The sequence below is a fragment of the Mytilus californianus genome, unplaced genomic scaffold (assembly GCF_021869535.1).
Source record: "Mytilus californianus isolate M0D057914Y unplaced genomic scaffold, xbMytCali1.0.p SCAF_5, whole genome shotgun sequence".
Taxonomy (NCBI): Eukaryota; Metazoa; Mollusca; class Bivalvia; order Mytilida; family Mytilidae; genus Mytilus; species Mytilus californianus.
In genome coordinates, this window is record NW_026262701.1 from 20,716,462 (window position 1) to 20,733,737 (window position 17,276).

Sequence of the window (17,276 nt, forward strand, 5' to 3'; positions counted from 1 at the left end):
ATTATTGGGGTATCTAGTTTAAAAAATGTGTCAGGTGACCCGGTCAAACAACCAAGATGACCGCCAAGGCTAAAAATAGAACATAGGGGTAAAATGTAGATTTTGGCTTATATCTCTGAAACCAAATTAAAGCATTTCGAGCAAATCTGACATGGGGTAAAATTGTTGATCAGGTCAAGATCTATCTGTCCTGAAATTTTCAGATGAATCAGACAACCCGTTGTTGGGTTGCTGCCCCTGAATTGGTAAATTTACGGAAATTTTGTTGTTTTTAGTTATTATCTTGAACATGTTGAATAATATTATAGATAGAGATAAACTGTAAACAGCAATAATGTTCAGCAAAGTAAGATCTACAAATAAGTCAACATGACCGAAATGGTCAGTTGACCCCTTAAGGAGTTAATGCCCTTTATAGTCAATTTTTAACAATTTTTCGTAAATTTTTATTATCTTTTACATAAATCTTCTCCTCTGAAACTACTGAGAAAAATTTAACCAAACTTTTCCACAAACATCATTAGGGTATCTAGCTTAAAAAATGTGTCCAATGGTTATTATTGGTTATTATCTTCAATATTATTATAGATAGAGATAAACTGTAAACAGCAATAATGTACAGCAAAGTAATTACGACTTACAAATAAGTCAACATGACAAAAATGGTCAATAAACCCCTTAAGGAGTTATTGCCCTTTATAGTCAATTTTTAACAATTTTCATAAATTTTGTAAATTTTTGTAAATTTTTACAAAATATGTAACAAGAATGTTCAGTAGAGTAAGATCTACAAACACATCACCATCACCAAAACATAATTTTGTCATGAATCCATCTGTGTCCGTTGTTTAATATGCACATATACCCAGGTGAGCGACACAGGCTCTTTAGAGCCTCTAGTTTTTTAATTTTGACTATCGTTCCACTGTATTTTAACCTCAAGATGTCTTTCAGTTACATTCAGTTTGGATTTGGGTTGATGTCTGATTGTTGTACATGTAAAATTGACGTGGGATTTATTCATATTAATAAAATATTCGCCAAAGCTCTCAATTATAGGCAACCATAAGGCCTTCAAAAATGAGAAAACCCCATACTGTATTGTCGGATTTAACAGAGCCCAACATGTTTATATTGTGATACAGTTTATATTGATAAGATTTATACAAAAACCTTTCAAGACATCATAATTATTTGCATTTGTTCCTGTTGATTGGTAGTGGTATAAAGACACGAATGAGATCAAATATATATAGTTCGGCTCAAAAGTTTTATGATAAATCAATTGTAGTATGTTGTTTGAAGTTATCAGCATATGTAACTTTGTACATCTTTTTCAGGTCTGCAATCAATATAAAAATCAGAATATTTGGTATGATTACCAATGAGACAACTATCCACTGAAATTCAAATGACAAAGCAAATACAGCCTTCAAAAGAGGAAAACCCTTGTTGGCTGTCAACAGTCCCTACTGGAAAAGTATACAAAAATTCAAATGAGAAAAGTAATGGCCTGATTTATAATTAATTTAAACAACAGATTGGGATCCCCCCAAATGAGGAATATCCCTTTTTTTGCTGTTCTAAAAAAAGGAAAAGAGAAAATGTAGCCTTTTAAACTTATAGAGGGGGAGGGGAACAGAGATTAATTATGTTTGAAACAATTTTTCTAAAGGATGGATCAACTTATTTTCAATATTGACAATAAATAATTCAGATTGAAGTCCATCTGGGAACAGTATATCTGTATTTATATAGATTCCAAATTGTGGACAAACCTGACATCAAATGTTGATAATGTTCTATGATAGGATATCAAATTAAAATACAGTCAGTAAATTACAATGCAGAGACGAATTAATTGTCGCAAAGGTGAAACAATCAAATGGGTCTTTCCTGCGTACATCATGTACATGTCATGTGTAAAATGGGATATACCATTTTTAGGACTGTACTGTCCTTCATATTTAGACCAATTGCACACAGCAAAATATAAAGAACATGTTTACTTTATATAATGTTTCTTTATTAAAGGAAGTTTATCAGTAAATCAAACTAAGTAACATACCTTAATTGTACATGTATGTTACTTAATAACTCGACTCGGAATGTAAACAACCCCTAACATATATGGTCAGATCATGTTTACTTATGTCATATGTTTTCGTACTATGCATGCTTTTTCAATGGAAATCGTGACGTCATAATGCATTTTTAATAGAACAAAAACTCATGAGAGGAGGATAATGTATATAAAATCCTCTGTAGCGATTTTTATAAAGCCTTTATAGGTGAAAGACGTAGAATTCACGAAATTTACACAGATTCCGTTGATTTTATCAGTTGAATGGACAGAAATGAGATTAAATATACATACATGTACATAAAGGTCTATTAGACAGTTGAAGTGTAAACAGTAATTCAGTTTTATTTGTTGGTATACAGACATACAATACATTATTGTATTAACCTCATGTTACAAATTTACAGTTTATGAATGTAAAAATATTTCTATATAAATTATAGATAATACTGAAGAATTTTCTGGTATCTTTATGAATTTTCCCATTTGATCTTTTTATTACGGCATAAAAAATCATCCCTTTACCCTTGGTTGCTATAATAAGACGCTTTACCTGTACAGTTGTTGCTAGGATGCTCTTTGATGTCTGCGTTCGTAGTATAAACACTGGGCAGCTATACAGTTTAAGTTGTTACTGACCTTGCAAGGGCTGCAAAGCCAGTCAAGGTCGTTAAAAACTTCTATCGTCATCAAAAGTTGTCATTTGTACCGAAGACGTTGAAGGAAGAAGATCAGGAAAGCAGGAGAGTGAAGAGTTAAAAATCAGGATTAGTTAAATAGTGAAGTGTTTGAAACCTGCTGACAGGATATAGAAAGGCTGAAACAGTTGGTTCGGTACAAATTTCCAAACTGGTGCTAGGGTTTAACGTTACACATCTCTCACTATTACAGCGAGTGTTTGCTGTTAAACCATACCTTTGTGCTACCCTGTTGTTCCGACAGTTATAAACATATATTTAAATAAAGTTTCATACCACTTCAAATAGTTTCCATACATTTGTTTTAATAGGTTCTATACATTAAGGTTTCAGCCCAGTTTCATACATTTAGGTTTCTGCCTATTTCCAAACATTTGGTTTGAACGAATATCAGACTGAAAGGGTTTTAAACAGTTTTGATTTACCAGGTTCGGGTTAAGTTGATAGGTGTTGAAATGCTCTTTAAATAGTATTTAATTGACTTTAGAAATTTTGCATTGCTCTTCATGTCCCAGGAAACTGGTACGCATCATAAACTCGAGGATAAACATATTAAAACGCCCTGTCCGGTTTCACGTTACACTCGTCTCGTGGGTTTATGTACTATTAAGAATGCAGTGATGTGATATTTTCCACTGAAAAAGCATGCATAGCATAGCATGTAGTACGAATTCACATGACCAGAGACAGATTAAGGCTTTTCCCCTCCCCCCACCCTTTTTCCCCGTTTATAAATGTAACATATACATATATCCTAAATAAAAATAGGGCGAACGATCCTAGGGCGAGCGTGTAATCAGGGCGAACGGACCTAGGGCGAGCATGTTGCGAACAGACCCGACCCCCCCCCCCTTTTCTGGGACAATTTTTGTTGTAATATGCTGTACATCTCCAGTTCTGACTAGACTAGCAGGGTCGGATACATTTTTTTTTTAAAAGAGGAACCTTACCCAGGATAAAGGGTGAGTTCCAACTAAATATCCCCATTCAAATGCATTGATCGTCACATGTCAATAAAAAAGGGGGTTTCAACCTCCGGAATCCCCTGTCCCCCTGGATTCGCCACTGACTAGAGTCTTAATGTGTACAAACCTGACGTCAAATTATGTACTATAGAAGAAACAAATAATATCACATTACATCCAAAAATCAATTACTGTTACTTCACATTACATTAATCTCCAAATTCATATTATATTACGATGTCAATGGAAGAAGTTCCCGCGCAAATGTCATGTGTTAAACGGGATACACTAAAAAAGAATTTTAGGTGTATGTTAGCATTCGCATTCCGATCAATTTACACAGTTCAATAAAATATATATGTTAGATTTATTTATATTGGATTTGAATTTAGATACTTTATCAGAGAAATTATTTGTTTCTCGCAGACAACGCTAAATAATATACATGAACTCGACATTGAATCTGAACACCCCTAAAACAAAATGGTATATGCAATCGACCAAACAGATTTTCCTAATATTGATAAAGGTGAAATACGTAGAATAAGAATTGTGCACACTGAAATAAGATCAGAGATAAAGCCCTATGTAAAGTGAAAACCAAATAAAAAACATATATAAAACCATTGTTTATTAAATTTTCTTGCATAATAACCTTGAAGTTGAAACTAAAAACTATTACGTGTATCCTGTCAACCCCTGAAAAAAATAATACTGTCTCCGCGCGCCACGGACTTGTAAAATTATATATTGTGATAGTGTATGTTAATTATCTGACGTATTGCAGATTGTTTTTAAAAGTTCGTTCTTGTGAAGTTTTGTTACCGCATTTTCTGCAACTTATGATTAATTGTCCAGTATTAAATTATGTTTTCTTATATTATTATAATTATTCAAAATTTATATTTCATTTGTTTCGTTAAAGCTCCAGACAACCTTTTATTTTTTTCGTCATGACGATCACCAAAATTTCATTAAAAATAGCTTCACGATTAAGTACATGCGTTGAAAAAAAACACCTTCTTATATGATCAGACAAAGGTAAACAATTATATGCTAAACTATCATACATGCGTAGAAAGGCTTTATGCCAGCTAAAAAAATCCAGGTCCATCATGGGCCACTGGTATTGAAGCTCCAGTGTGTAAAGATGCGATGACGTCAAAAGTATTCATTGTATTGATTACGCCTAAAACACCACCGAACACATTGTTTAAAGAACCTAACACATTTCACACTATTCAAAGCACCGAACACATTTTCCAAAGCACCGACATTTTTTTTCAAAGCACCGAACACATTTTCCAAAGCACCGACATTTTTTTTCAAAGCACCGAACACATTTTTCAAAGCTCCTAACATATTTTTCAAAGCTCCTAACATATTTGTATAAGCACCGAACACATTTTTCAAAGCACCGAACATATTTTCATAGCACCAAACACATTTTTCAAAGCTCCGAACACATGTAACAAAAACAAAATTAATACATTAATGAAATAGCATCAACTATGGTGTTTTGTTTATCTAATGAAATTAGAAATAATAAAAAAATAAAATATGTAGTGTGGCACGCGTATTGTTATGTGATGGTACAATAGTTGTTAGTGTGAACATTAAACCAGAATAAAGTAGAACCCCAATGGCAAATGTCATATATTAAAAACAATCGTAACTGCTCGGCCATTCTCGCTATGCAGTACAATAACGTTATTTCTTCGTGCAACCAGAAAGGCCGAGAAGTTCCAATTGATATTAAAAACTTATATTTGTATTATACGCTTTATCTTACACAATCATATTTAAACAAATAAATTAAAATCTTGTTTTTTTAACCTCATATGAACATTTCAAATTTTCTTTCATCGTCGTCCTGAACGGCATGAAATACTTGCGGCTTGACGTAAAACAGACAACAATCAATCCTTCATCGTTAAGATGTACAGTAGCTCTCTTTTTCTTGGTCTTTTGATTTGACATGGCGTTTTGGATAATTTCTTGGTTTTGTGGGCCAGAGAGTTAGTCCCGATTAATTGTTATCATTGTGACTGGTTTACGTTTTGGACGGTTGTCTTTCTAAAATGAGTTAAAAAGGGTTTTTTTTCTCTTCCGTTTTATACTTTTTCAGATATGAGATATCAATTCTAATATGTTGCTAATATACAGTCTTCTGCACGTATTTTCAAGAACCGATTAAACGCATAGTCGAAAAAATTATTAACAAGATCTAGAGAAACTGCGGTTTCCAGTTGTTTATACTTTCAGCGTTGATGTTTTTCCGAAACTTCTCTGATATTTCGATAATAATTAAATGTATTCATCGGATTTGTTTATATTGGTTTGAATGTGAGAAGTGTGACATTAAAAGCGTACGGTGGCATATTGAAATGTGTTCGATGGAAATTTTTGGTGTTCGGGTGTTCTTTTTTTCGGTATTATTTAATACTAAATGCATGCATAATTCAAATCGATTGGCGTTAAATAAAATTTGTTCGGTGTTAGTTTTGGGTGTTCGATGGTAATTTGGGTGTTCGGTGGTAATCTTTATATCATTGACCCCCAATCTTCTATATCACGGATATTAAAGTCTTTTTGATATATTTATAAAATGTATTTTTGAACATGTGAATAATATCATTGAAAGCGTTCGGTGGTATTGTTTAGGCGTTTGGTGATGTTCGGTTGTAAAAAGATGCATCTGCTGGGTCTCTATTAAGTTTACAACGGTGCTGGATTTAGCGACTGAAGTACACTTTAATCACTATAATGTTTCTACATTCAACTCTTAATTGCAAGGTAACCATCACCTTACATAATGTATATATCAAATGTAGAAACACAGTATTTAAGTTTTGCACAATGTGTGTTAAACGATAGAAGCCTTTCTTTACAGGACTAGATATTTTGACTGCAAATATCATGGATGATAGCTCTGATCATACATGTAAGCTTAGGACGGTATAATTGCATAACGTGTATATTGTATGGAAGCATAACAAATTTCATTCCCAAAACAATGAGTATACGTGATTCTTGAATTAAAGAATAAAGCATATATCTAACACTGGGTTGGTACTGCTTGTAGTAGATGGTCATTCCCAAAGGATACTATCCGTCAAGGACTTAGTACTTTCCTGCTGATACGAATTAGATGGAAAATTTTATTGCAAATTTTAAGTGTATGAATATATAAATTTTTCAACTGTACAAAAGGACGGTTGCATCTCTCTCTCTCTCTCTCTCTCTCTCTCTCTCTCTCTCTCTCTCTCTCTCGCTGTGGCAAGGTAGAAAATGGACGAGTGCAGTTGTTCTGTTAATATCCTTTTCTATTTTGATGTTCTCGTTTGTTTCTTACACTTTTGGTCTAGACCATACCTCAGGAAGTGTATTCCAAGAAGCAGTTGTCGTGGGAACGAAAATTCGTATAATGAGTTTTGATCACTTTAGTTTTAATGATAAGTTTAGAGAGAAAAAAATTATTAAAAAACACTTAATCATATAGTCTTTTGAAATCGTCAAAAAAGAAAAATCTTCAAAATGAGGCGCGGAAGCTACCATGGGGATATTCCGAACTAGTAAGCTGAATCATAGTTACAACGCCTAGACACAAAAAAACGAATGACGACGAAAAGACAAAGAAGTTAACAAAACACTACATAGAAAACTAAAGACTGAGCAACATCCCCCACCACCAATTAAACTGGGTGTTGTGTCAGTTGCTCCGGAAGGGTAAGCAGATCCACTAGTGGCACAAGATGCATTGAAACAAAATCGTTATGAATCAAATGCTTTTGATTATCACTTATATGTAGTTTTACAGAAAAATGATAAAAATACAATTTAATGTGTAGGTAAAAATATCGTTTTTGAAGGCATTTCGAAAGGAAAGTCGTAAAACAAAAATCTATGAGTCGGAAAGAAACAATATTTTTATATATAAACACAAAGTAAGAAATCTAATTCACGGACAAATTACTGATTATTTAAAGGGTAAACATGTTCTTTCTAATAGTTTGAAATAATATATGTTTAAGAGTACCTTGTAAAATCTTTGGGTTTGATTCGACATTTATGTAATTTTAACTTTTTTGGTTTTACTGTTTGGGATTTGTAACATATGACATCTTAAAAAAATTGAATTTTATTAATATATAATGCGTCCGAAACGCCTTTCTGGATTAACCTTCACCAGAAACGCTCAAAGCCGAATATTTGAAGGACAAGGATGCATAAGAACCGAAACAGTTAGATATAATTGACAAAAAAGACCTTTAAATAGCCAAATCCATCTAAGGCCAACTTTGCATGAGGGAGTTTCTTAATAATTTATAAATTTATATTTTTCACTCACAAAGAAGTTTCATCCCGCCGCATTGGGATACGTGCATATCCCAATTCAGGAGCCTATATTCCGGTGGTTGTCATCAGCTTCTGCCGTAATTGTTTTTATCATTTTTGTTGAATTATAATTGCATGTAGGACCGTTTTTTCTCTAATAAACGTTTTGTTGTCACCCCAGGACAATTGAAAGTTAACCATACGGTATGAGTTTTGTTCATTGTTGAAGGCTGTAAGGTGACCTGTAACTATTTCCGTCTTTGTCATTTTGGCTTTAATGGCTAGTTTTCACGCTGGCGACCATATCGCATCTTATAACTATACCGACATTTACGACATTTCAAAAAAAGAAGAAATATTTGGTGTTGTTAAATAACAGACGTATTATTAATCATTGGTATACTGGTATTTCCTTATCATTATAATTATTATATCATTTATTCAGTTATTTACTTATATATTAAGACATAAATCTCATGGAAATGCCTCTCGTTCGTCTGTCTCTCATTCCCACTGGTCCAAACATTCGCCCGCGAATTGGTAATGCACCAAAGCGGTTAATGATTCTCTCAACACGAACAGGACTATCGGGCTCCATTATTTCAGCAGTTTCAATACCACCATTTCTGCGCACTGGTACTCGGTTTACGGCCATTCTTTGTTGTCCTTGTCTTGTCCTTGAGACGCAAATATTTTGTCTGGTATCACAATATAGGTCATCACTTCTAGCACAAGAAGGGCATGACGGAGTAGAGGTGTAGCTAACTAGTTGATCTATATTTTCCCCATACCCATCTTCATGTGTTACAGATTCTATGCCAGGAAAAGTGTTATAAAATACCATTCGGTCTCTAGGTGCATGTCCTGTTATCTGTTTGTCGGGATAAGCTGCATTTCCTTCTTGTAGCATTCTCCTTCTAAATAATCCAAATACTTTATCAACAAAAGCATGAAAAGGATAAAATACAGGATCAAAGGCAGCTGTGGCAGTTGGCTCAGAAGTGCCACCTATCCAGACATGCGTCCCATCGTGTAAACATTCCATACTGTAAGCATTACGATTTCCATTGTAACAAGGTGATGGTTCGGTGAATTCGTAATAACTGGGTTTAGAAAGCGCCATTTGTATATCTTGTCTAGACATTAACCATCCGTCGTTATTTATGTTTCTTATCGCTTGTATTTGTCCAGGTAAGTTGGCAAAAGGTCCGGTGGTAATCGCACCATAACCATTACCAAAATATTTTGAAGACCAGACAATTGACTGAGTGGGGTCGGTCATAGGAAAGTCTAATGTTGTATCCCAGTAAGGTAATGGACAACCAATTGCAAATTCCATGCTGAAAACAAAAGATTATATTCCTATCTAAATTTTCAGTCAGAAATAAGAAAACAAATACTGTTTAAATTTAACTCTTTTGCAGAAATGTCCTTAAACGTAGCATTTCATACTTAGTTGTATTATTGTATTTTATTTACGAAGCAAACAAGCTTAAGCGGTTCAATTTTGCTAAAATTCATTTACTGTGGAATCAATATTATTCGTTTGGTAACACTTTTCGTGGATTTCGTGGGTATAGGTAAACCACGACTTTAAATGTTCAACGAATTACACATTTTCAATAAGTTTGTATGCAGACTTTGACAAATCCACGAAATCAAATATCCACGAAAATGCAAGTTTTTCTCAATCCACGAAAATTGGTACCCATGAAAATTAATGAATCGTTATGATTATGGTGTGTGTTGTTAAATCATTGCGCCTTGAATGTTGGGGGAATTTGACTTTGACGCTTTCTACGTATACGTTTTCACTGTCCATAACGTTGCCGTAATATATCTACACTAATACATCACATAACTATTATTAGAATGTAGGTGAGTGATGGAGGTAAATCCAGAAAAGCGCTTCGGACGCAGAAAATTTATAAATGGATGTTTTTATTTTCGATTTCTGAATAAACCGATTAAGGACCATGTGCTTATTATCCTTAGATTTCTACAAATATGACCATTCTTTGATATGTCATCATTTAGTGTTGTTCTACTTGAATGTACCTTGTTATGCTTCAATTACGTGGCCTTTCTTTTTTTATTATCCGAGCGCCACTGACGAGTCTTATGTAGACGACATACACGTCCGGTGTAATAAATTTTCAGCCTTATCTTTGAAAGTTTATCATACTTTTTTTCTCAGACATTTTACTCTGAATAGCTGTGTTTTCCATGTACAATTTAAGGTAGTTGCAGTTGATCTGACAGAATAATTTATCAAAAAAATATATTGTACAATACAAAACTGACTATATTCAATTTAATCAATTAACCAAGGTTAAAGTTAATGAATACACTACTGACACATAATTCCCAAATGAGGAAACAGTGCCCATCAATCAACATCCAAGGTATGAAAAGGGTTAAAAATCCCCGCTTGGATTTGACGGTTGATGACGTAATTTGTACTTCTTTATTCTAATCAATCGTTCTTCTGCATATCCTTATATCTATATCAAACATTTTTTTTAATGTATTTACCCATGTGAAGTTTTGTTACCGCATTTGCTGCAATTTATGATTAATTGTCCATCATTGACTTATGTTTTCTTTTTTATTATAATTATTCAAAGTTTATATTTCATGTTTTTATGAAATTTGTTTCGTTAAAGCTCCAGACAACCTTTTATTTTTTTCGTCATGACGATCACCAAAATTTCATTAAAAACAGCTTCACGATTAAGTACATGCGTTGAAAAAACCTTCTTATATGATCAGACAAAGGTAAACAATTATATGCTAAACTATCATACATGCGTAGAAAGGCTTTATGCCAGCTAAAAAATCCAGGTCCATCATGGGCCACTGGTATTGAAGCTCCAGTGTGTAAAGATGCGATGACGTCAAAAGTATTCATTGTATTGCTCACATCCTTCAATAAAATGTAACATTACTGCATTGGATACATTTTTATATTTGCTTCCATAGTCCATTAGCTACCATTAAAGTATAAGCAATAGATAGCCAAATTGCAGTAACTGATAAGATTTGGCGAAACAGTCACAGAAACATTTTAGGTATATTATTTAATCACAATAAATGTCAAATCAAGCTCTACACATTACCTAACAATTGATCCATACTGGACAAGACCTTACATTCTTATTCGCTTTATCTTACACAATTATATTTCAACAAATAATTAAAGTTTTGTTTTATTAACAACATATGAACATTTTAAATGGTCATTCGTCGTCGTCCTGGATATGCATGAAATACTTGCGACTTGACGTAAAACAGACAACAATCAATCGTTAAGATGTAGCTCTCTTGGTTTTGGTCTTTTGGTTTGACATGGTATTTTTGGTTCTTGGCTTTGTGGGCCAGAGAGTAAGCCCCGATTAATTGTTAAAGTTATCATTGTGACTGGTTTACTTTTTGGCGTTTGTTTTTCAAAAAAGGGTTAAAAAGTTTGGGGTTTTTTTTTCTCTTCAGTTTTGAAAACGCCATGCTTGTTCAGGTATAAGATATTAATTCTAATATGTTGCTAATATAGAGTTTCCTGCACGTTTTTTTCAACAACTGATTAAACGCATAGTCGAAAAAAATATTAACAAAATTTAGAGAGTCTGCGGTTTCCAGTTGACATCTTGTTTATACTTTCATGTTTGTCCGAGACTTCTCTGATATTCCGATAATAATTAAATCTATTCATCTGATTTGTTTATATTGGTTTGAATGTGAGAAGTGTGACATTAAAAGCGAACGGCGGCATATTGAAATGTGTTCGATAGGAATTTTGAGTGTTCGGGTGTCCTTCTTTTTTCTATCTAATGCATGCATGTTTGGTGTTAACTTTGGATGTTTGATGGAAATTTGGGTGTTCGATGATAGTTATTGGGTTTCTTTTGTTTTCTTGTGTTCGGTGGTAAATTTCTTATCATTGGCTCCCCAATCTTTTATAACAAGGATATTAAAGTCTTTTTAATATCTTTATAAAATATATAAAGCGTTTGGTGGTATTGTTTAGGCGTTTGGTGGTGTTCAGTGGTAAAAAGAGGCATCAGCTAGACCATACATCAGGAAGGTTATTTCAAAAAACTGTTGTCATGGGAACGGAAATTGGTATCATGTCTTTTTATAACTTTAATTTTAATGATAAGTTTAGAGAGAAAAATGTTTAAAAAAAACTTAATCATATAGTCTTTCGAAATAATCAAAAATGATAAATCTTCAACTAAGAGGCGGAAGCTACCAAAGGGATAATCAAAAATAGTGTCGAATGAAATTAACAACGCCTTGAAAAAAGGAAAGACGACGAAAAGACAGAGAAGTTCACAAAAAACTATATAGTAAAATAAAGACTGAGCAACATCCCCCCCATCCCCAACCCCCACCACCAATTAAACTGGGTGTTGTGTCAGTTGCTTCTGAAGGGTAAGCAGATCCACTAGTGGCACAAGATGCATCGAAACAAAATCGTTACGAATCAAATGCTTTTGATTATCACTTATATGTAGTTTTACAGAAAATGATAAAAATACAATTTAATGTGTAGGTAAAAATATCGTTTTTAAAGGCATTTCGAAAGGAAAGTCGTCAAACAAAAATCTATTGAGTCGGAAAGAAACAATACTTTTATATATAAACACAAAGTAAGAAATCTAATTCACGGACAAATTACTGATTATTTAAAGGGTTAACATGTTCTTTCTTATAGTTTGAAATAATATATTTTTAAGAGTACGGGGTAAATTATTTGGGTTTGATTCGACATTTATGTAGTCTTACCGATATAACATGTTACTTTTATTATTCTACCCTTAGTTTATTTATTTTGTATTTACATTGTGTCATAGGTCAAATTTATTTGTTCAGTGTATGTTCAATGGTGTTAATATGTCCTTTGATTGAGTTAAGCTATTTCAGTTGATATTTTATAGTGTGTCTTTCTATGTTGTGATGTTACACTATTGTTTCAGGAAAAAGGGTGAAGGTTTGGTACCATTAAAACGTTTAAACCCGCTGCATTTGTTTGCACCTGTCCTAAGTCAGGAATCTGATGTTCAGTAGTTATCGTTTGTTGATGTGGTTCATAAGTGTTTCTCGTTTCTCGTTTTTTATATAGATTAGACCGTTGGTTTTCCCGTTTGAATGGTTTTACACTAGTAATTTTTTGGGGCCCTTTATAGCTTACTGTTCGGTGTGAGCCAAGGCTCCGTGTTGAAGACCGTACTGTGACCTATAATGGTTTACTTTTATAAATTTTGACTTGGATGGAGAGTTGTCTCATTGGCACTCATACCACATCTTCTTATATCTATTAACTTTTTTGGTTTTACCAGAAATGTTAAAGTCTTTTTCTCTTAAATGTGTACTGTTTGGGATTTGTAACATATGACATCATAAAAAATGAAAATTTAATAAATATAATGCGTCCGAAACGCTTTTCTGGATTAACCTTCATCAGAAACGCTCAAAGCCGAATATTTGAAGGCCAAGGATGCATAAGAACCGAAACAGTCAGATATAATTGGCAAAAAAGACCTTTAAATAGCCAAATCCATCTAAGGCCAACTTTGCATGAGGGAGTTGAAATCTTAGTTTCTTAATAATTTATAAACTTATAAATGGACAATTAAAGAATGGCTTGTTATAAATCATGTCAATACTGTCTATTGAGTTGATGATACCCTCGGGGACTGATACTTGACCAGCAGCGGTATAGACCCTCATACTCTACCTACATAACTATTCTTTAGCCGCCTGACTCCTCTTGAATAACATCCCCATACTTGATCATATGGCGGTTCTCTGATTTCTCGTCGCATTACGCTTCCAAATCTGAAAATACTTCTCTTCTGTCGAGATTTGACATTTTCTATCTCGGATATTATTCCTCTTGTAAGATGTTTAATATAATTAGTTATATTTGGATTTTTCATTTCGACAGCCATAGACTCCATCTGGTTTACTAACAAATCTTTACAAAAAGTTTGAACTTCCATTTGTGAAATATTTTTAGCCTCTGCTATGATGAATTCATATTCCATACATTCTACGAAGTTGCTAGGGATGCCGTTGCTAGGGACGCCATTTGGATCCATGATTTGCAAGGTCACACTCACAGAGCATATGCATATTACAAACGATGTCCAGACGGCCTTCATTTTGCAGTTGTCTAATAGATAGAATGTAAAAAAATATTTCTTGTTTTTATTCATGTGTTTAAGTAATCATACTCCTCAATGAAATCATATATAAAATCATATGCAGCAAAAAACGCCAAAAAAAAACCAAATACAACGAAATTAAAATTACTGAAATGAAAGAAACTAAACTTCAGTCGGTTCTAGTTAAAGTTTATTTTTATATATAATTTCAAGGATACAGTATAATTTTTGTCATATCCATAATATAATAAATTAACTTATATAAAACGATTTTATTTGATCTATTTACTAGGTAAAACAATTGTAATTGAAATAGCAGAAACAAAATGATTTCTACCATGAAAATTATTATCACCAATAAGTGAAATTAGGCATTAAGCTTAAATCCTAGGCAATAAGCTAACGCCTAGGCATTAAGTTATTGCCTGAAAATTACAAGCATTAAGCTTATTTCCTGAATTCTGATGATGATTATTCAACCTATTGTCAAACATCATTTCAGGCAATAAGATAATTTTAGGATTTTTGTTTATCGTCCAAATACATTTTAATTAGGTGAAATATTCTTCATTAATAATATTTTAAAAATGATATTCCAGAAACTAATATAAACTGATTTAAAACATCTTTTAATTTCTAGTATTTTTCGTATTCAAAACAGAACTTTCTCGTATTTCTTTGTATTAAATGCTCTTCAATGGTCGAGCCGCTTTGAGATGGTCAAAAATATAAAATTTTGACAGTCACATCATCTTTTCATCCGATTTGGTGAATATGCAAATTTTTCTTAGATACCCATTGTCTTTTCACTTCTTAATCTGGGATTATACGCATTTTAGCAACAAATTTCTTGACTCTTTGCGGAGTACCAGGGAAAACAAAGATTATTTACCCAAGGCAAAAGTATAATGATCATTTGGCAAAGTTTAAACTTTCAAAAGCAGAAAATAAGGCGACTTTAGACTATTACAATTTAAAATGGTATAACATTTTTTTACCATTGGATGTTTGAAAGACTGGTAACTAAGGTATAGAGAATATTGAGGGTAATTTCTAAGTTTATGTTTTTTTAGAGGAACTGTATGGTATTTTGGGAAAAACACACGAAGAAGTGTCAAAGCAGACTATTATCATTATAGAACGTAGAATTAAACAACCTAATAATGGCTTTTCAAGCATTTTCCTTGATTCCATTGTACTGTTTCTACCATTTTGTAAAAATTGATAAAATGTGCATAGAGAAGGAAGTAGCATTAAAACCAGTTTTATCCAAAGAGTGTTACAGAAGAGGACAGGTTGATTTAATCGATTTCCGATCAAAGTAAGATAGAAACTATTTTTTTATTATGGTGTACCAAGATCACCTAAAAAAATACTCTTACGTCAAATAGTACTTCAAAGGTGGTTTCTAATTTAGTTTTATGTTTTCACAATATTTGGTGTGTCACATAAACAGCAAAGGGACAAAGGTCGTGAATTTACAGCTAAGGTTATATCTGAATTAATGCTAATGTGGTCAGGACTAGTTGTTGTTCTAGTTGTTGTTCACGGGAAGCCAACACATCACCAATCACATGGTAGTATTGAGTGGTCAAACGGAAATATTCATGACATGCTTACTGCATGGACGAGGAACAACGAACTAACAGTGGTCAACTGGAATCAAATTCGTTCATATACAAAGGAATTCTGCTCTATATAAAGATATGGTACAAATGCGAATAAAAATATGCAGTAGCTCCGCACCAATTGGTAACAAACAAATTACAATACAATTATCTATCAATATAAAAAATAAGGAGAATCAGATGGAGCACAATTGCTAATGAGATAACTATCCAAAACGTTTACATATATTTTAAGAGTTTTATTCAATGAGTTTTAACATCAATATTTTATTTATGATTTTATTTCATGTAATTGACATTCAAACTTCAGTTCTTATTATTTTATTTTGTACAAAATGTATTTTAACTTTATAAATAAATTTCTTTTTATTTACTCTCATTTTCATTTTAGACATTAACATTAATGCCTGGACATAATTTTCAGGATTTAAATTAAAAAATCCTAGGATTTAAGAGTAATGCCTCACATTAATTGGGCAGTAGGCTTACTGCATTGGCGTTAGCTTATTGCCTAGGATTTAAGCTTCATGCCTAGTTTCACTTATCGCCGCTAATATATATATGTTTAAAAATAACTTAACCTATGTAAATTTACCCTTTTAAGAAAATGAAGCTCCCTGTTCTGCTGGATATTGTAGTAATAATACGAATCACGGTTTGTTTTCCAAGCATGCGCTGAGATCAAAGCATTCTAATTACCAAGTGAAATTAATTGTATAGCAATTCTTCTTTTTTTGTAAATCACTTAATTGTTTAACGAGTTAATGCCTCATGAATTCATGTTTTTTGTTTATCACTTAGTTGTCTAACGAGTTAATGCCTTTTGAATGAATGTTCATGAATATATGTAAGTGACGGAATTTTAACTGATTTATTTAAAACGTACTTTTAATGTCCCAGTTAACATATAAAAATGTAACAATATTTTACGCCATAGGTGACATGACAAAAATATATTGTAGATCAAATTTTCGTGACTTAAGAGAACTAAGAATTAAAAAAGAATAATAGAAGATTCAAATGAAATGGTTACATGTATATGTATAAATTAATTGTTTGCAAAAACTTGAATTGTGAATAGTTAATGCTCTTCAACTTCGTAGTTTATTTGGCTTTCTAACTTATTTGATTCTAGTCGACTAATGAGTTTTTTGTTGAAAAAACGCACGTATCGCGTACAGAAATGTAAGTCTGGTATATTTTATGAGTTCTATATAATATATTATATGTAGGACTCGTAGGTGCGATGGAGACGCTGAAGTGCAGTGGTCACGCTGAGTTGCGATGGTCTGCGTCGAAGTGCGATGGTTCGTTCGCTGATGTGCGATGGTCTATATATAATATATATAATATAGTATATGACGCGTGATGGCTAGTTTAAAATCTACTTATGTGCA

General features: G+C 32.8%; 1 protein-coding gene across 1 annotated transcript; it reads right to left on the reverse strand.

The window, feature by feature from the left end:
* Positions 1–8,492: 8,492 nt before the first annotated feature.
* LOC127702683 (tyrosinase-like protein 1) lies at positions 8,493–16,528 on the reverse strand. The gene is made up of 4 exons (XM_052206983.1): positions 16,475–16,528; positions 13,826–14,259; positions 10,892–11,010; positions 8,493–9,424 (listed from the first exon to the last, which is right to left on the reverse strand). The coding sequence occupies exons 2-4, from the start codon at positions 14,246–14,248 to the stop codon at positions 8,545–8,547; spliced, it is 1,422 nt and encodes a 473-aa protein (XP_052062943.1). The 5' UTR covers positions 14,249–14,259; positions 16,475–16,528; the 3' UTR covers positions 8,493–8,544.
* Between the last annotated feature and the right edge of the window lie 748 nt (positions 16,529–17,276).

Bases quoted from the DNA above. Each gene is read 5' to 3' on its own strand.
- LOC127702683 (XM_052206983.1), bottom strand. From the start codon at position 14,248: ATGAAGGCCGTCTGGACATCGTTTGTAATATGCATATGCTCTGTGAGT. The intron at 11,011-13,825 runs GTAGGTAGAGTA...ATTTTATTGAAG, and splicing joins GGCGGCTAAAGAATAGTTAT to GATGTGAGCAATACAATGAA. The intron at 9,425-10,891 runs GTATGATAGTTT...TTTTGTTTTCAG, and splicing joins CATAAAGCCTTTCTACGCAT to CATGGAATTTGCAATTGGTT.